The sequence below is a fragment of the Acanthochromis polyacanthus genome, chromosome 18 (assembly GCF_021347895.1).
Source record: "Acanthochromis polyacanthus isolate Apoly-LR-REF ecotype Palm Island chromosome 18, KAUST_Apoly_ChrSc, whole genome shotgun sequence".
In the NCBI taxonomy this organism is placed as follows: Eukaryota; Metazoa; Chordata; class Actinopteri; family Pomacentridae; genus Acanthochromis; species Acanthochromis polyacanthus.
This window is the reverse complement of record NC_067130.1, coordinates 12,027,458-12,044,584: the sequence shown is the minus strand read 5'-3', so window position 1 is coordinate 12,044,584 and position 17,127 is coordinate 12,027,458. Positions and strand designations below refer to the sequence as shown.

Here is a 17,127-nt window from a genome sequence, read left to right as displayed (position 1 = left end):
CTTTTTTGTCATACATGCTTGACAAAAAAATTATCAGAAATGAGCAAATATATTTCTTTTCCATTAGAAAAATTAGCCAAGAATGTTAATATGTTATGTAAATTTTAACTCACAGTAAAAAACAAAACAAAATAACATGTGCACTGCTCTACCTACAGCAGTGTTAAAAGTGTCCTCAGACCTTTAACTGAAGGAAAAGCCACAGCATCATAATAGAAAAGTCAGAGTATATCAAAAATGTCAAAAGTAAAGCTCCACATTTCATAGAAATTCAGTTCAATTCAAACAACTTTATTCAGCCTGTCCTCAAACTAAAAACGACCACATAGGTCGTCTGTACACGCCCGTATTACAACCGAGTGTTACGTTTTGACCATGCGACCTCTGGCGGTTGAGTAAATATCGACACTCCGGTGTCGCAGGTGAAACGTCACCATGAACAAACTTTTATCTAACACTATCCCTATCCCTTTCCCTCACCCTAACCCTAACCCTAACCCTAAACCCGTGCTGGGAAAGTGAGGAAAAAGCCGTTTTGCGAGGGAAAAGCCGTTTCTCGAATTAAATCCCGTAATGCGTTCCTTTTCCCCATAGGGGCGCTAACGTAAATACGCTCTCATGGGTCATATTCCGGTGCACGTTACATACGACCGATGTGGTCGTATGAATTTGAGGACTTGTTGACTTTATTTGTCCCCTGGGGGCAACTCAAAGCATTTAGAGCAGCTGGACACAGAATAGTAGCAACAATTGCACTGTACTAGTAGCAGCTATGTGGCAGTTAAAATAGGATAAATAACATTAAATTTAAAAATTACAACTGGAATATGCTGAGATCAGACTAAAGTAAAATATCGAATCGACAACAAGTAATGCACAAGAGAGGCTAAAATGGTGCAAAATGTCTGTTACATTTGGTGTTTGTGTATTGTGATATGAACCTGTGGTCTGTTTTATAGCCTCACCCTTAAGTTTATATATAAAATATAACTGTAGCAGGAGGAAAACAGTGATTTGCTGATTTTCCAAATCCCTCGCCAAGTTGTTTGTGCCTTAACTTAACCAACCCTTAACAATGCCAGCACAATAACAGTCAGCTGGGTATTTTTCCAGACAGCGGTGCCATTCTTGCAATTGTGGTGTCAGATAGAAAAAGAAAAAGTTCAAATTATGTCCTGGAGCGTGTGGACCAGCAGCATGAGGGGCTGTTTATTTGGAATGTCTTGGTTTTTTTTGGTTTTTTTACACTCTAAAGCCAAAAGTTCTCCACAGTGCCTGGAATAAAATTCTGCAGGGGGATGCCAAAGCAAATAGCTTGTACCTATAAATAGTGGAACCAGCCGTGTGTGTGTTGTTGTTGTAGGATGGTAATTCACCCAAGATTATTAAACTCACAAATTTACAAATACGTTCTTTGACGGGAGCTTCTGCATGAACAAGTTCACTCAATATTCACTGCAGACCAACTAATGACACTGGGAGATGACAGGAATGTGAAAATAGATTTAATGTGTTTATTGCACACCCAGAGATTTATACAGGTAGTTATCACACCTGCAGTATTTGTTTGCCATTCATCTGCACACATAATCAATATGCTGAAAAAGCAAATGCATGAACAAGCATATAAATTAAGCCCCTCTCATTGTCATATTTATCTGCTGCATGAAAATTAAGCACATCTCGTTTCTCTCATGCAGTAAATGTCTGACACAGAGGTGGCGGTATTGGATTTTCCCTGTAGAAGGCATGACCCAATCCTACAAAATACTCTGGATCTTAGCGGGGATGTCTGAACTGCATGTCCACAGCAGATGGGTTCGTGTGACATGTACTGCTTTGATGCCATCGCGGGCCGAGCTGCTCTGTGTGCTCCCTCACTCTTTCTGCTTCTCTTCATCCAGAGTCCCAAAACCACAAACAAGGACTATTTTCATTATCTAATATTCTGACAATTAATTTTTTCATGAAAGAATTAATGGTTTGGTCTCTAAAATGACAAAAAAAGTGAAAAATTCCCATTGCAATTTTGTAGACCTGCGTTGATTGCCTCTATATATCATTATCTGACATATATTATTCATATATAGGGGATTACTTCTTGTTTTATATCATTTTTCACCACATAATCCATCCAGTGTACCTCCTGTCTTGCTCTCTAATAACATTATCCTTCTGTTTCCTCCCTTCATCGTTCTCCAAAACAAATATTCCCCATCCCTTCACCGTCTATTTCCCCATTCCGTCCTCATCAGCCTGCATTTATTCAACCTGCTGACCCATGTAAAGATGGCTGGTTCACCAAAACAGCAATTATTTAGTTATTAATATCTGGTCAAACATGGCCCCTGAAGAGGCTAATTTGTTCACTGGAAAAAACACCCCTCTCAAAACGAAAAAATATATATATTTTAAAGAATTTTTACCTTGAAATAAGTGAAAAAAAAAATCTGCCAATAGAACAAGTGAAAATGGCTTGGTAAGATTTCTTGAAATAGGATATATTTAGAATACTGAGATCTCAAAATTAGCTAGGAAAACTTATTTTAAGCTATATTTTACCAGGATTGTCAAACTTAGGTGTCTTAACCCTCCTGTTGTCCTCATTTACGGCACCAAAAAACATTGTTGCCTTGTCTGAAAAGATCCAAAAATTCAGCAAAAAAATCCCCCAATTTATAAAAAATTTGGAAAACCTTCAGGAAGAAAATTCCTTAAAAGTTTCCCTTAAAAGTTTTATTTTAAAAAAAAATCCTCAAATTTGGCAAATAAAATTTAAAAAATCTAAAAAATTGCATATATTAAAAAAAATGAATAAAAATCCTCCCAAAAAAATCCTAAAAATATTGAAAGTGATTACAAATATATCAGTAAAAGTTCTAATATTTTCTTGAAGAACATTTGGGGAAATAAATCGACCAAATTCCAGCGAATTTTGCTGGATTTTGGTTGATTTTTTTCTGAATGTTCTCAAAGAAACTTTTTTTTTTTAACATTTCTTTTTTCCACCAAGAAATGTTCAAAAATTTCCCAATGAATTTTGAAAATGTGGAAGTTTTCACTGTGAAAATATTTTTTTTCTTCACATTTTAAAAGTTTAAAACGGGTCAATTTGACCCGCAGGATGACACAAGGGTTAAAACAAGATAATTTCAAGATTGTTTGACTTAACAAGATATTTAAGATGCGCCGTCTTAAAACAAGTCCCTCCATCTTGCTGAAATGTCTCTTGTTAAGTGAATTTATCTTAAACCAAGCGGAATGAGACATTTTGACTAAAAATAAGACAAACAGACTTGTTAAGATTTTGAGTTTTTGCAGTGTTGCTTCGCCAAACTTTGCAGATTACTAAAAACATGTTTGAGAAGCTGCACAAGAGGAGCAGCTGGTGGTTCCTTAATTCATACAGTGTATCAGAATGCACTCTGCGGACTGCTTTCAAATGCACCATGCAGATGATTTTATTTGGAGCTAATTATCTGGTTGTGATGCTCATCAAAAAAAAAAAAAGCCCAGGTTGCTATGAAAGTGCTTCTGGCTTAAAGCAGAGTGCAGTAGCACTAATTGTTGGATCATGTCTGCAACACCTTAAAAAGGTGCGATTTCCACAAGATGTCCAAGAGTTTCCTCATATGACCAGTGGCACACAACGATGCTCGCACCGACTTTACAAATCTGTTTCACCGCGTTGGCGTCCATGAGAACTCCTCAGTAGGAAACAGACCTGCTGCCAGCCGAGCCACAGGGAGCGCACACATGCTGTATCAATTGATCAAAACACACACGTCTTCATTAACTTCACATGCATTCGATTTGCCTGTAGAATATTGGCTTCCTCCTGTCATGTGCGAAAGTGATGACAGAGGAGGAGACGGAAGGGAGAGGAGGGGGGAGATATCATGAGCCACATTATGTAAATAAGGTGCAGGAGCATGTGCCAGTTAAACCGCAGTGCCGTGCGGAGTGGGATGAGGCGCAGGCTGTGGACGCTGGAAGCCGGGGCCGTCGGTAGATGGCGGTAACCCAAGAAACCTGATCCAGCGGCTTTCTCGGGCGCTCTGTCTCAGTTTGCAGCACTCGCATTGAAGGCAGAGGAGCTGAACAGTTTGAAGGACATCAAAAGATAAACGGGGGAGAGCTCACGGCGGGTCCTCTTGAGTGTTTTTTACGCGCAGCCTCTTCCCGAACAGGAGACGGAACGCTTTTGTTTTAGTCACAGAGAAAAACAACAACAACAACAAAAAATCACCAAATCGGGAAGAGGAGCACCATGGAAGACAAGTCCAACTCGTTCTCCAGCAACAAGGAGGAGAAGGCGGATGGGAATAATGTTTTTCAGAGGCAAGACTCGATACAGAAAAATAACACGGGGAGCCAGAACATGAAGGACCATGGCAACTCCGTGGGCTTCAAGGGGGAGCGGGAGGAGGCCATGGTCGGTTTTGACGATCTGGAGGGGGCGTCCAGGCAATATGGTTTTATGCAGAGGCAATTTGGGGCCATGATGCAGCCCGGAGTCAATAAGTTCTCCTTGCGTATGTTCGGCAGTCAGAAAGCCGTGGAGAAAGAGCAAGAGAGGGTTCAAACGGCCGGATACTGGATCATTCACCCATATAGCGATTTTAGGTAAGGGCTGGAATAGACACCTGCTCACCCTCCCTCCCCTCTCCTCTCCCCACCTTCTTTTTTTTACCCACCCCTCCCGTCACCCCAGGGTTTGCAAGCTATAGCCTCCACTTTCACACATAACGCTCCGTCATGGGCGCGCACACACAGAGACACACACACACAGCCTGCAGCTCCCCTAAAGCGCTAATTTCCCTCCTGTATTTAGGCAATCGGGCTTCCAAGGAGGAGGTGGAGGGGCTTCTATACTGTCCGAATGCGTTTCATTGCGGCATTTTGATTCTAATAGAGGGGGAAAAAAAGAAGCAGGAGGAGGAGGGACGCGTTAAGGCTAAAGGTGTATCAGTGAAACGTCCTTGGAAAAAGGCTGCTGAATGTCATGATTTGAGCGCACACAAACACACACACGGCCGCGCGTAAAGCTCAGCTCGTGTCTCCACACGAACAGCGTCAGGTTCCTCATTGCGACATATTCACGCTGGTGGAGGTGGTGGTGGTGGTGATGGTGGAGGGGAGGGAGAGACTGTACCTGGACACAACGTGACAATGCCATTGCACCATCACGGTTGTAAACATTTCGTTGTAGGCGGCGGTGAGACGACGGGGCCTGCTTTTGTGCAGGAGGAGATTATAAAAAATACGCACAGATTGCGGTAAAAAAAAATCGTGAAGGGAAACCCGACTAAACAGAGAAAATGGCCGTGTATGTTTTGAATTAATTAGTAACTTAATGCATGAGGGATGCGTTGCAAATATGATGGAATGTGATTGTTGGAGAGGAGCTGCAGGAGCATCACTCCATCCCTTTGGCATCCACCGAACGCCACACTGACATGATTATTGATATTTATTTTGTCTGCACAAAGCCTGTTGGCTCAGTGCCCTGCAGAGTGAGGCTGGAAAGTTAAAATTCTGAAAAACCTGCGTGGTGAGAGACGCATGTGGTTACACATTTATGATGCAGCAAATGAGTCAGGTTGGGTTCAGACATTGTCGTTTGCGTAAATTTCTTTCACCAAGACGTTTCTGTGATGCACGACTGGTTTCCTCACATGCTGCATGTTTACAGTTCACCACTTAACCAATTAAGCATCTCATCTGGCCCCAGTCAGTGAACCAGCGTCCCCTGGCACAGCTTGACGCTGACAGTCGTGCCGGTTTTCCGTTGGAGAGACATGTAACGTGCCGGGGCACGTCGCTCCCTCCGCCTCCATCACGGAGCTGTCCCTGGTCCTGAACTTACAGCAGGCCTCTGGATGTAGCACTCCACCTCTCCAGGCTCTTACAGCTGCTGATCTCGAGGCTGCTAGAGCCTGCAAGCTGAATTTTTAACTAAACAACTGCCTCACTGAGAGTCACAGGAGTTCTTTTATAACTGTGCAGCATTGCTTTGTTTATACCCATAGATGAATCTGCATTTAATTCAATGCAGCACTGAGATACTTCACACTAGACATTATAGCTGTACAGATGTCCATGGGATACTGTTTCTCTTGTTTCTGCAAGATTTCTCAACACATAAGAATAAAGCCAACTAGGATATCCTGTCCTCACCCACACAAACACACAAGCATATGCACATGCCCATATGCACACACAGATGTACAATAATGGTGGGCAAAGATTAGCACAACACAACAGTCACTGAGCTTAGCAGACTCAGAAAACAATTACGTAAGAAGATTGACCACTAGAAAGATGGCCGAAGGGTAGGGACCAAACAATGAAGTGAAATGCAGAAATTTTTCATGGTTGTCAGTTATTTAACAAAAATTAATTAGTTGTCTTAAGTGCACCGGCTGCCTCGTGATAAAGTAGTTGTACAAAGATGGGACTTATGTTAGAACGTGCAGGGAAAAGCTCCATATTTGGGACCATATGTGTGCCCGCTCAAGCAGATTGGCCCTTTTATTTCTGCAGTGTTTGAGACTGTTTCACCATCTCAGCCCCCCCGAGGTTACTTCCTCATGACATTTTCCAAAGGGCGCTTTTTCAGAGGAAGTTCTTGTCCTTCAGCCAGAGTAAAGACACAACCCCTGTATGCCGTTGAGGTTGTGCCACTGCGAGGTTCTTTCAGCTACCTGTCAAGCTTCTGCATAAATGATGGAGGATTCAAGGGGACGCTTTGCTCAGCAGATCCTCTTGTGCTGTAGCTTAAAAGTAGGATCTCTATTGTTTCGTGTGCATTTTTTCAAAGCACAGAGGGCCTTATCATTAGGCAGCCGTACTTGTTACATAACTGTATTAAACGTTTACTTTCCCAAGAACTTTTGTATACTGTGGCAGGGCCAACAAGAGAAAACCAAAACACACCACGCGGTCTTTTAATGAAAAGTCTTACGTAACTACAGTCCATGAATGACACCACTATTCACACGGGCTTTATATCGCTTTGTGGGAGTGTTTGAAACTCAATATCCAACATATTCTTTGTACACAGTAGCTGCTTAAAGATTAATGGCAGGTTAGTAATATTCATTATTCATAGATTTTTAGAGAAGCCTCATGCACGGCCTCATACACCTCTGATAATACTAAGGAGGGGCCTTTGTCATCACGTAAAAGACTCTTAGTGATGTTTTCTGTCAGAGTCTGTCTACCAAGACAGATGCTTGTTTTTCAGCATCATCACATTTCAGTTAAAATGTTGTTCTTTCTTGCTAGTTACTCTTTGCATTGATGCCTGGAATATATTGTGTAGAAAATTAGGGACTATGTTGGTTCTGGAAATGTCTCATGTTCATTGACAAACGTATGCATACATTCCTCAATTTGAGGATTTAGTTTTCCATATTAGATCATAGCACAGCTTCTGTTTAGAGATAGAAGCCATGAGAATGTATCTAAAGCTTTAGGGATGATGTAAAGCAATTTCAGAACATTTTATCCGATTTAAACTTGTGCAACAGATGGCTTAAGGATGTTTGGTTGACTATCTGTACCAAAATGCTACATATTTCTATATTCATCAGTCACAGATGACTTTATAATCTCTTCATTTGATCTGAAGTCTGTATTGTTCACGCTGCATCATCACAACACGTAACCTGTTGTGGTTTATAGCACTTGCTACATTGCAGGATTGCATAGGGCCGAGCTGTGCTGAGTAAGATCGTGTGGGGTTCCCTCTGTTGCTTGGCAGGATTGGTCTGGCATTGATTATGATGGATCACTTGTTGTAGGGAGGAAACCTACAAGACGAACTGTGCTGCTTTGAACTGAAGCAGGATTGATCCGATGCCTCAACTGGGTCGTCAAAGGTTCAAGGCTTTTTTTTTAATTTTTTGGGCTCTGTAGCTTCTAGCTCCTGTTCTAGGTTGAGCATCATGCCTGAAAGGATTTTTGTGGTATAATGGGGTAACACATGCTAATTTTTTATTTGGTCATAGGGTGCATATGTTTGGCAGAAGAACTGATGCTGTCTCTGCAGTTTCACTGCAGAACCTACTGTGTTTGGGAACAGTCTCCCACTTTAATCAATGAGCACAGCAGCTTGTTTGGTGTGTTCAGAGGGAGTTTACAAATTGAAGCTGAACTCGGGATAAAAAAATGATTAGCAGAGTGCACAGCTCATCTGCATGTGAATGCATAGCTGGGACAGGACCTGGGTGCACAAATGGGCTGGAAGGAAGTGGAGGGGAGTGTACTGCTGGAGTGAACATGGAAGCAGAGCTCTGTAGGTCCACTGCTGGAGCTGTCGAATCTGAAGTTAAACTAGGGGCTTAAATGCACCGGTAATGTTGGAGCTGAAGTTGCGTGCACTGCACTCTGCTACTGGTTTAGCTGGGGCTGGATGCATTCTGGGAATTGGTGCAAAAACCTAATACAATGATGCAGCAAGAGTTGGATGCTGAGTTAGAGCTGTAGACGATATCATGCAAGAGGGCACCTGCCGTGGATTTACGTTAAACCGAGGAATATCAGCGTTAAAACATATAACTTCTTTTATCTTTTATCTCCTTCAAGTTTGCTATTATCTTATTTCTGATGCAGAATGAGTCTGAGGCCTTCTGCTTTATATTTTCAAGAAATGAAGTGCAATCTTTTATTCATTAGATAAGTGGGTGTCGTAGAGGTCGTGTACAGTATAAAACCACCTACTCAAGTCACGACAGAAATAGAAATATGTTAGCGATGTGGGCTTACAGTTCTCATGTTTATATTAACATGAAAATCAACATTTCCATTACTTGAGACATAAAAATTCAAGAAATTACAATCTCATGGTATGGAAGCATCTTCCTTATGTTCAAATTAGGATCAAATTAGTACTTGTTTGCATAATATTCAGTAAATTACTGTATTGTAGATCAGGAATGTGACTTTTGAGGTGCTGTTTGTGTTTAAAGTTGTATTGTTCTAGTGAAGCTTGGTTTATTTATATTCCTGATTTTATCTTTGTCTTAGTTCTTAGTGCAACTGAAAAGACAATTGTATATTCATACTATTCTGCATGTATTTGCTCCTCAGGGTTCTTGTCATTGTTGTGTAAGTATGTTGCTTTGAGAGGAATGAAAGGCATTAAAAAATCCCAAGTGCATCATGCGCTGTGTTTAAGCATCCACTACACAGGCAGCGGTTCAATGCCTACTGGATTAAAAATACCTACAGTGGATATTAAGAACCACCTAGAAGACCGCTGTTTAGTTGAAGTGAACACAATTATCAGACATGGGATCTGTGGATATTTATAAAGCCAAGGCCCCGGCTTAATTTATTCAAACAGATCCATTACTGAGTGGCCAGTCTGTTAGCCAGACAGGCAGCCTGCCAGCCAGCCAGCCAGCCAGTCCATTTCCACCTTCAACAGCAGCAGCAAGGCAGAGCAGAGGCAGGCAGGGAGGCAGGCCGGCAGCAGGGATGGCGTCAGCGGAGAGTTTTTAGAATGAGATAGGATTCCTGAAAGCATCTATTTTCATTCATGGTTGCTTGGCCTTTACTGGGGCCCAAGACACTTTGTGAAAAGAGCAGGGCGCTGATGAATTGCTTCTGGCTCTGTTCAGCGTGAGACAGAGGACAGGGACATTAACACAGGCGGGAAGGATGGGAGGGTCTCAGTCTAGAGGACCATCTTTCAACCACAGCTCAAGCCAAAAACCGTCGAAAAATCCTTTTTTTTTTCAGCTTGTTAACTTATCCGAAAGGTGTTCTTTATATGCTGCTTTTTGGTTTTAGGGCTGTAATCTGACTGGAGAGGGACTTGGGAGTAACTTAAGTATATATGTACCTGTCAGAACTGGACGTTACGCTCATTTCTTCCCGTTGTAAGCTTGCATGTAAGATCCACTGCACATCCATAATGAAAAATTAGATTATTCAATGTTTAGACACATTGGAAACATGTTCTGATATATGATGACAGAATTTCTGTAGCAAGAAATATCAGAACAACTATAATCTTGCTTGAGGTAATTAGCTGGTTAGCTGTATATAAAAGATGGATGTACAATCCAAGAGTGAAGAGTGAATCCAAGAGATTGAATAGATATCTATGAGGAAAGGGCCCTAATTCTTCTTTGATCTGTTAGCTCAGATATTTTCTTAATGAGGTTTTGGTCTTAATTGCTCATTAAAAGACTTCATGAATACGGTATAATGTTCATTTGGTAAATTGCAGTCCCATTTAGAGTATAAACTAGATGATAAAAGAGAGCATGCTGTAGGGTGTGGCTACCTTGTGATTGACAGGTCACTACCATATCGCCGTGTATAGTTTCTTAAGTTCCCAGTGAGCTGTCTGTCACTTATGTCTTCTTCAAAAGAACAAGAGGGCAAAGGCTAAATGCCAAACTCAAAGCTTCAAAACATTAGTCCTCAGCATGGCTCCGTCTATCTTATATACAAAGTCTATGATCCAGACTGAAATGTGTCAGCAAATGTTGCACAGATCACAACGAGGGGTTGCAGAAATATTCAAGGTCCTGCTGACTTTGTTCATCTTACTTTTCCTCCTTTGCCACCATGAAGTTGACTTTTGTGTTTGTTAGTGAAATGGCATGACAACTATTGGGCGTCATATAAATAGTTCCAGACATTCCTCTCGGCCCTCAGGATGATTTGCAGTAACCTTGGTGATCCTTTGTATAGTGATAATCAGGTCAAACTGCACTTTCTCAAATACTTTTCTTGACGGAATACCTGCACAATGAGTTGCATTCCTATCATCTTTATCTGTTCATTGTATTTGTGTTAATAAACTCACTATGGATTAAGTAGCAGTGGTGGGATCTCATACATCCTACCCTTTTTAGTGACTGCTTTCTTTGTAATTAACTGCCATCTTTTCTCCCTTGCCCTCCTGATTTGTGTGTGTCGCTCTGTAGGTTCTACTGGGACTTGATAATGCTCATCATGATGATGGGGAATCTAATCATCATTCCTGTGGGAATAACGTTCTTCTCAGAGCAGACTACCACCACCTGGCTGGTGTTCAACGTGGCTTCAGACACCATCTTCCTGGTGGACCTGGTCATGAACTTCAGGACGGGGATCGTCAACGAGGAGAGCTCCGAGATCATCCTCGATCCCAAGGTCATCAAGATGAATTACCTGAAGAGCTGGTTCGTCGTGGACTTCCTCTCCTCCATTCCAGTGGATTATATCTTTTTAATAGTGGAGAAAGGCTTTGACTCAGAGGTTTATAAAACAGCCCGTGCCCTGCGAATCGTCCGCTTCACCAAGATCCTCAGCCTTCTGCGTCTGTTAAGACTCTCCCGACTCATCAGATACATACATCAGTGGGAGGAGGTGTGTATATGTTTGTGTGCGCACGTTCGTGGCAAGAAACACACAGAATAATGCTGGGAGTTACGCTAGATGTGTTGTTTATACTCCAGCTCTGGGTGCTGGCTCTGACTCAGGCTGGATGCTTTTTCCCAGCAGCACGGTAACAACCTTGAAAGGTTATTGCACACATATAATTGTGCACATATAATTCTAATAGGTGCTGTCAATCACTACTGGTCAAAAGGCTTATCTGTGGATAACAAGTGGTAATGTCAGTCTGAGCTCACTGATGGATGAAATTAATTCAGAACCTGAAATCAAAAGTAATTGCCTTCATTTCCAGAAAAAAATGCTTCATTTCCTCTATCTATATAGCAGCCTACTGCACTGTATATGGACTGAGGGCACAACATAATGCATTTTACCATCGTAATACAGCAGTGTGTGTACACAGCAGGAAAACAAAGGTGAAATGAGCTACTTCCTTGAATATTAGTGGTTGTTCAAGATGAATCGAGCGGATTTTGTGTAAATATCACAAGGTTACGCCCCACTGGACATAACCGAGAGAGATACATTATTATTATATCGAGTCATTGCACTTTGTGACTCAGACTATTTAACCAGGCTCTAGTGTTCTCCTTCTTCTGGTAATGATTTCATTACGCTCGCTGATTGAAAGACTCTCCAACTCCATATCACAACGGAGCCATTGCAGCCGATGGATTCAGATATCACGGCCGGAGCTCTGACATTACTGTAAGCTTGACGTGAACTGTAGCTCAGTTAAAATGTAAATAGGTGAACATAATGGCGTCGTTTTTAATGAACCGGCCACTCTCTTATCCCGAACGTCCTTGCGCTCCACAGGCCGTGTCCGTCCCTTGTTGTTATCACTGCTGCTCTTCACGCCGTTTGCTGCTCTGGCTGTAGCAAACTGTGTAACGTGTCAGGGCACAGCCTGAGCTCAGGTTCTTTGGAGAGCACGTACTATGGCTTTAAGATACATCAGCAGTAACAGGAGTGGACAGATAGATATTGTGCCGTACATAGGTGCCTCAGACAGTCATTTAGGAACCTAAATGTAAATATAAGCCTTTATAAACCCTCTAATGGCTGTACTTATGAACAGTGTGCAGCCAGAACTTAGTAGAATTGTGCATCCAATTTCCAGCCCCCACACTATGGACCAGTGAACATTTGTGGAGCAGGAAAAGATCATCTTTGTACTTAAGTGCGACTGCGGCTTTTATAGTGTGTATGGCAGCTTATATTTTTCTATCAGTGCGTATTTTTAACCGTTTCATGCCACTCTTCCTGCGCGGTGTGGCATCGGAAAAACAAAGGCATTATGTACGCTTCAGAGAAACATTCTTCAGGCCCTGCCAAATATGGTTTAGGATTCACATACACAAACCATACTCAGAAAGTGAAATAGGTTCTCGGTGCTGTTATCTCGCCGTGCGGACTATGTGGGAAGCTGATTATGAAATACAGAAAGCACAGTATGTCGCTGTGTAGTTTGCAGAGTTGTATGCAGTGGGAGGATGAGACAGTATGGACCAGCACGAATAGACGCAGCCGCAAGGTTAATGAAAATCTGCAGTGAGTATGAAGGCAGTGCAGTATATAGGGATGTGTCAGACAGCCTGGATGCAACAGCAGAGCTCACAGCCCCTGCTCTACTCTCACTTCAGCTCATTCACGTCATTCCTCTTTGCCTCCAATCATCTCTCTGCTTATCAAACTCTGACTCCTTCCTTCCCCTTCGGTTCTCCCCGCCCCTCTCCTTCTCCCCTCTTGGATGCTTTTTTTTTTTCTCACCCTCTCACTCTCACGGTATGTCATGCTCCTTAGATGTTGTTGCGCCCAGCCGCTGTGTGCTGCATTAAAAATACAGTCTGTGTAGTATCTGAAAATGAATGCAGGTATTTTTGGGGTAGCCACATTAAACAGACACACCGGATAACAAAACACACGAGATGTGAGGGGAAAGAAAAAGGCGCTGGGTGGAAAAATTCCAAGCTGTCGTAACATGTTAGGTGTGGGATGCTGGATTAGAGCTTTAATGGGAGGACAATAGTCTCCTGCCATCACAATGGGTTTCAAGCAGTGAACCATTGTTACATCAGCCTTGGGGTGGAATCAGTTCGTTATTCAGACACTCAGTTTCTCCGATAAGTCATCTTCTAGCCTGTATGTCCGACCGTCATTCCTTCATCTGTCGTGTGCTCCCTGCCCCCCTCTTCACTTTGTCACCATCTCGTCCCTCCATCTGGGAAGTAAAGGAGGCTGTTATTTCATCAATGCAGGCTGGACAGTCTGAGCTGGGCTAAGTCAGATTTGTTGCTTTGTCAACACTCTTTTTTTTACATTTTCGGAGATGTTAATGTCACACCCGTCACAGATCTGCAGCTGAGAAAAGCTGCATATGATTATGTTGGTGTTATGCTTTAGTATCTTCATGTTTCACAAGTTTAACACGCCCACAAACCTCATTTTTACCTCACAGGAGCAGAATTTTTCTATTTAACATGAAAGATACAGGCGATGGGTGTGTTAAAGAAATGATTCTATTCTATAATTTCTCCGTAAATATTCACTTTCTTGAAATTGCTCATGTCAAAACAGGAACTTCTTACAAGCAAGCAGTATTGCCTCGAAGAAGTGCATGCTGGGTGTTACGGTTGAAGTAAAACAGCTGATTGGCTGCAGCATTACTGCCCACAAAGGAACTGATGTGTCTTATTTAAGCGACTCACTCAATTGTCACTCATTAGAGAGGAATAGTAGATGACTCCATCTGCCTGGGCCAATTAGTGGGAAAAATAATGATAGGAAAAAATATAATGCAGTAAACACCACTTTTACTAGACTTCATGGCAGCTAGAATGTAATGTGTGATATACGGGTGTATACTTGACATCTGTACACTTTGGAACATCAGCCTGCTTGATGTGCATCCTATTGTATGCTGCTGTTTCTGTGGATGGGTCTCTGCATGTTTGTCCAATCATTCATTCGTGTGTTTGCTCACACATAATTATTGCACTGCGCAGTGCTTAGGGAAATTGTAGCATCCAGTGTGAAGGTCATGTTGAGCAGTAAACACGCTGTGTTCTCAAACATGACAGTCTCAACAAGCGCCTATCAAATGGAAGCTGCTGCAGCGTTTACATCTCTAAGTAACCCGGGATTTTTTCATACATTCCTGTAAAGTAAACACGTGTTGTCACAGTAGGTGTGCTTTTTTTTGATTATGTAGGTTATTTACCAGAGAAAAAGGATTCACAGAAGCATTCATTTAGTGATACAATAGTGTTTTTTTGTGTTTTCTTGAGCTACAAAACTGTTTTCATATTAATAATGCATCAAATGAGTGCGATGTGAGCATAGCGATGTGAGCATAGCGATGTGAGCATAGCGATGTGAGCATAGCGATGTGAGCATAGCGATGAGTGAAATGAGAATCAAGTAACTCTCAGCTCATTTTAGCATCTAATAAAGTTATTGTACGCTTTTGTACGCACCCAGCACCAAACAGAGAATAGATAAAGTTAGCAGCTAGCTGGTGAACTGAGGCTTTGTTTGCTGATTCACTACATTGTGGAGCTGACTCTCAATATTTTACTCAATCGTGAGCAGTAACTGAGATTTTTAGCACTTAACTGATGATCATCATTTTGCGTCATTATTCACAGCTGTGGAGTCAACGCATGCATTAGAAGAGCTGGATGCAGTGTTGCCACCCATCTTTGCTGCTTATTTTAGCCAGTGGTCACTCATAGCAACGTTTTTTTCCCTCATAGACAATGATGACCGGTGTAAAAACCGTCAACACAACACCTTCAATTGCAAACAAGTCCTATTTTCACTGTTATAGCCTCTATAATTGCAAAGTTTTTATTGTCAGTTTCATTGTTGATTAACTGTCCGTTATTTCCTCAGTCAGCTGTGTGATTAGTTGTTTGGTGCATGAAATGTCAGAAAATGGTGGAAAATGTACAACAGTGTTTCCCAAAGCCCAAGATTTGATTTATCATAGCAGCTCGAAAATGGACCAAACAGCATCGCATTGGCAGGAAAACTTTTCTGGCTCATGCACCAGTCAGTGGCTGTCATCTATAAGCCTGGCATCCAGCTTTTGTTAATGCATTCACGGATGAGTCAACCAGCGGCCAATTTAGCATCTGTAAAGTGCATTTTAGTGTTGGATTGCCAGCAGAAGGTTCGTTTAATAAACATGAATTTTTTTGAGGACTTAAAGAATATAGACAGTCATTGCAGCACATCTTAAATAATTTTGGACACCATCATAGAGCAGCATTTAGAAGTAAAAGATGCTAAATTTCTCCCTCTGGAGTTGGTGGAAACTAAGCTTGCATTCACAGAAACTACATTATTTTTTAGATTTGTAATTGTGGTTCACAAAGCCCCTGTATAGGCTGATATTTCTTATAGATTACATCAGATAAGATTGACATGTAAATGATGATGTGATACTGCATCGGCTGTTACTTGAGCTAAAGCTGCAGTCAGTCCTGGTGTCAGCAACTGGATAATTTGTCATTCTGTTTTCAATTTAAATGGATGAACATTAACTTTCCACTGTAAATGCTCTGTTTAACCAACCTGTTGTATAAAGGCTGCAAATGCTCAGTCCCAGCTAGCTTTGCTATTAACTATTTATAAATACTGACTTCATTTTTCTTTCTGTGATGCTCACCATTAGTGTAGCATACTATTGTGAAAAAAGGTTAGAAAAGTGAAAATCCTTGGTGATGCACTTTCTTTGAAAACCAGAGTACAGCAGAGCTACAGTAAGAGGGTAAAAAACGTAATAATAAGTCACTGACACTGCCCTGAAGTGGCTTAATTTTTTATTTTAATCAGTTAAATCTGATGATAACAAATTCTAGAGCTTCATACTCCCACACAGAGTACTGAAAAAAAAAAGCCTTGTCATAGGTTCTTACCTCTCACCTCCACTGGGCCACCAGGGAATCATATGTAACAGCTGAGTATTTAACAATTCACTAAAAATAATGAGAACAGTTATCGGGGGCAGTTTTTGCCCTTTCATCTTTAATTTCACAGACATTTTTAGGACTTTCAAGGGCATTTTTGCCCCCTGCTCCTATTCATTTCTAATCCTGCTTCACTTATGTTTCTCTTATTATTTCATGCCCTCACAGTTACAGAGCTAATTATCCAAATGACCTTAAAGTCACGATACTGTTTTGCTTTCTTTCTTTTTTTTGGCCTTTACCTTTGGACATGCGCTAATGCTGGAGACATCTCACTGAGTTGTGCTACCAGGAATGGATTTCTACGTCGCCCCATCGGTGCTGATTTTGGCTCATTGTATTTAATAAAAAATGCAAAAGCACACTAAGGGGATAACATTTTTAAACTGCTGTAGAAAATCCCCAGAGTTCCCAGTGCCACATCTGGCTCATCACAGCCACCAGGCGTCCTGCCAGATCCCAGCTCAAGCAGCAGGGCTCAGGTTGGGCTTGTGGCAGCAAACCAACCCCCAGGGGAGGCGCTACCCTTTCTGAGGCCCCAGGCAGCATTCGTCTGTTACACTACACTATGGGTTAAAATTTCAAATCAGTAAACCTGATCTTTATAGCACTGCATTGTTTACTGGTATACAGTATTACTTAATTAGAGATGCCTCACTGTAAATAAGGGCATAGAATCCATCACCTCTATCTAGTGATAGCTATATTATTGACCATAACTTACATACTGTACCGGAAATTGAGAAAA

General features: G+C 41.7%; 1 protein-coding gene across 1 annotated transcript in view; it reads left to right on the top strand.

The window, feature by feature from the left end:
* Nucleotides 1-3,930: 3,930 nt before the first annotated feature.
* Nucleotides 3,931-17,127, top strand: part of LOC110962305 (potassium/sodium hyperpolarization-activated cyclic nucleotide-gated channel 1) — a 79,735-nt gene continuing 66,538 nt past the window's right edge. The window contains exons 1-2 of the mRNA XM_022210231.2: nt 3,931-4,626; nt 10,950-11,373. Of these exons, the coding sequence (XP_022065923.1) occupies nt 4,271-4,626; nt 10,950-11,373 (780 nt within the window). The 5' untranslated portion in view covers nt 3,931-4,270. The remainder of the gene's footprint in view (nt 4,627-10,949; nt 11,374-17,127) is intronic.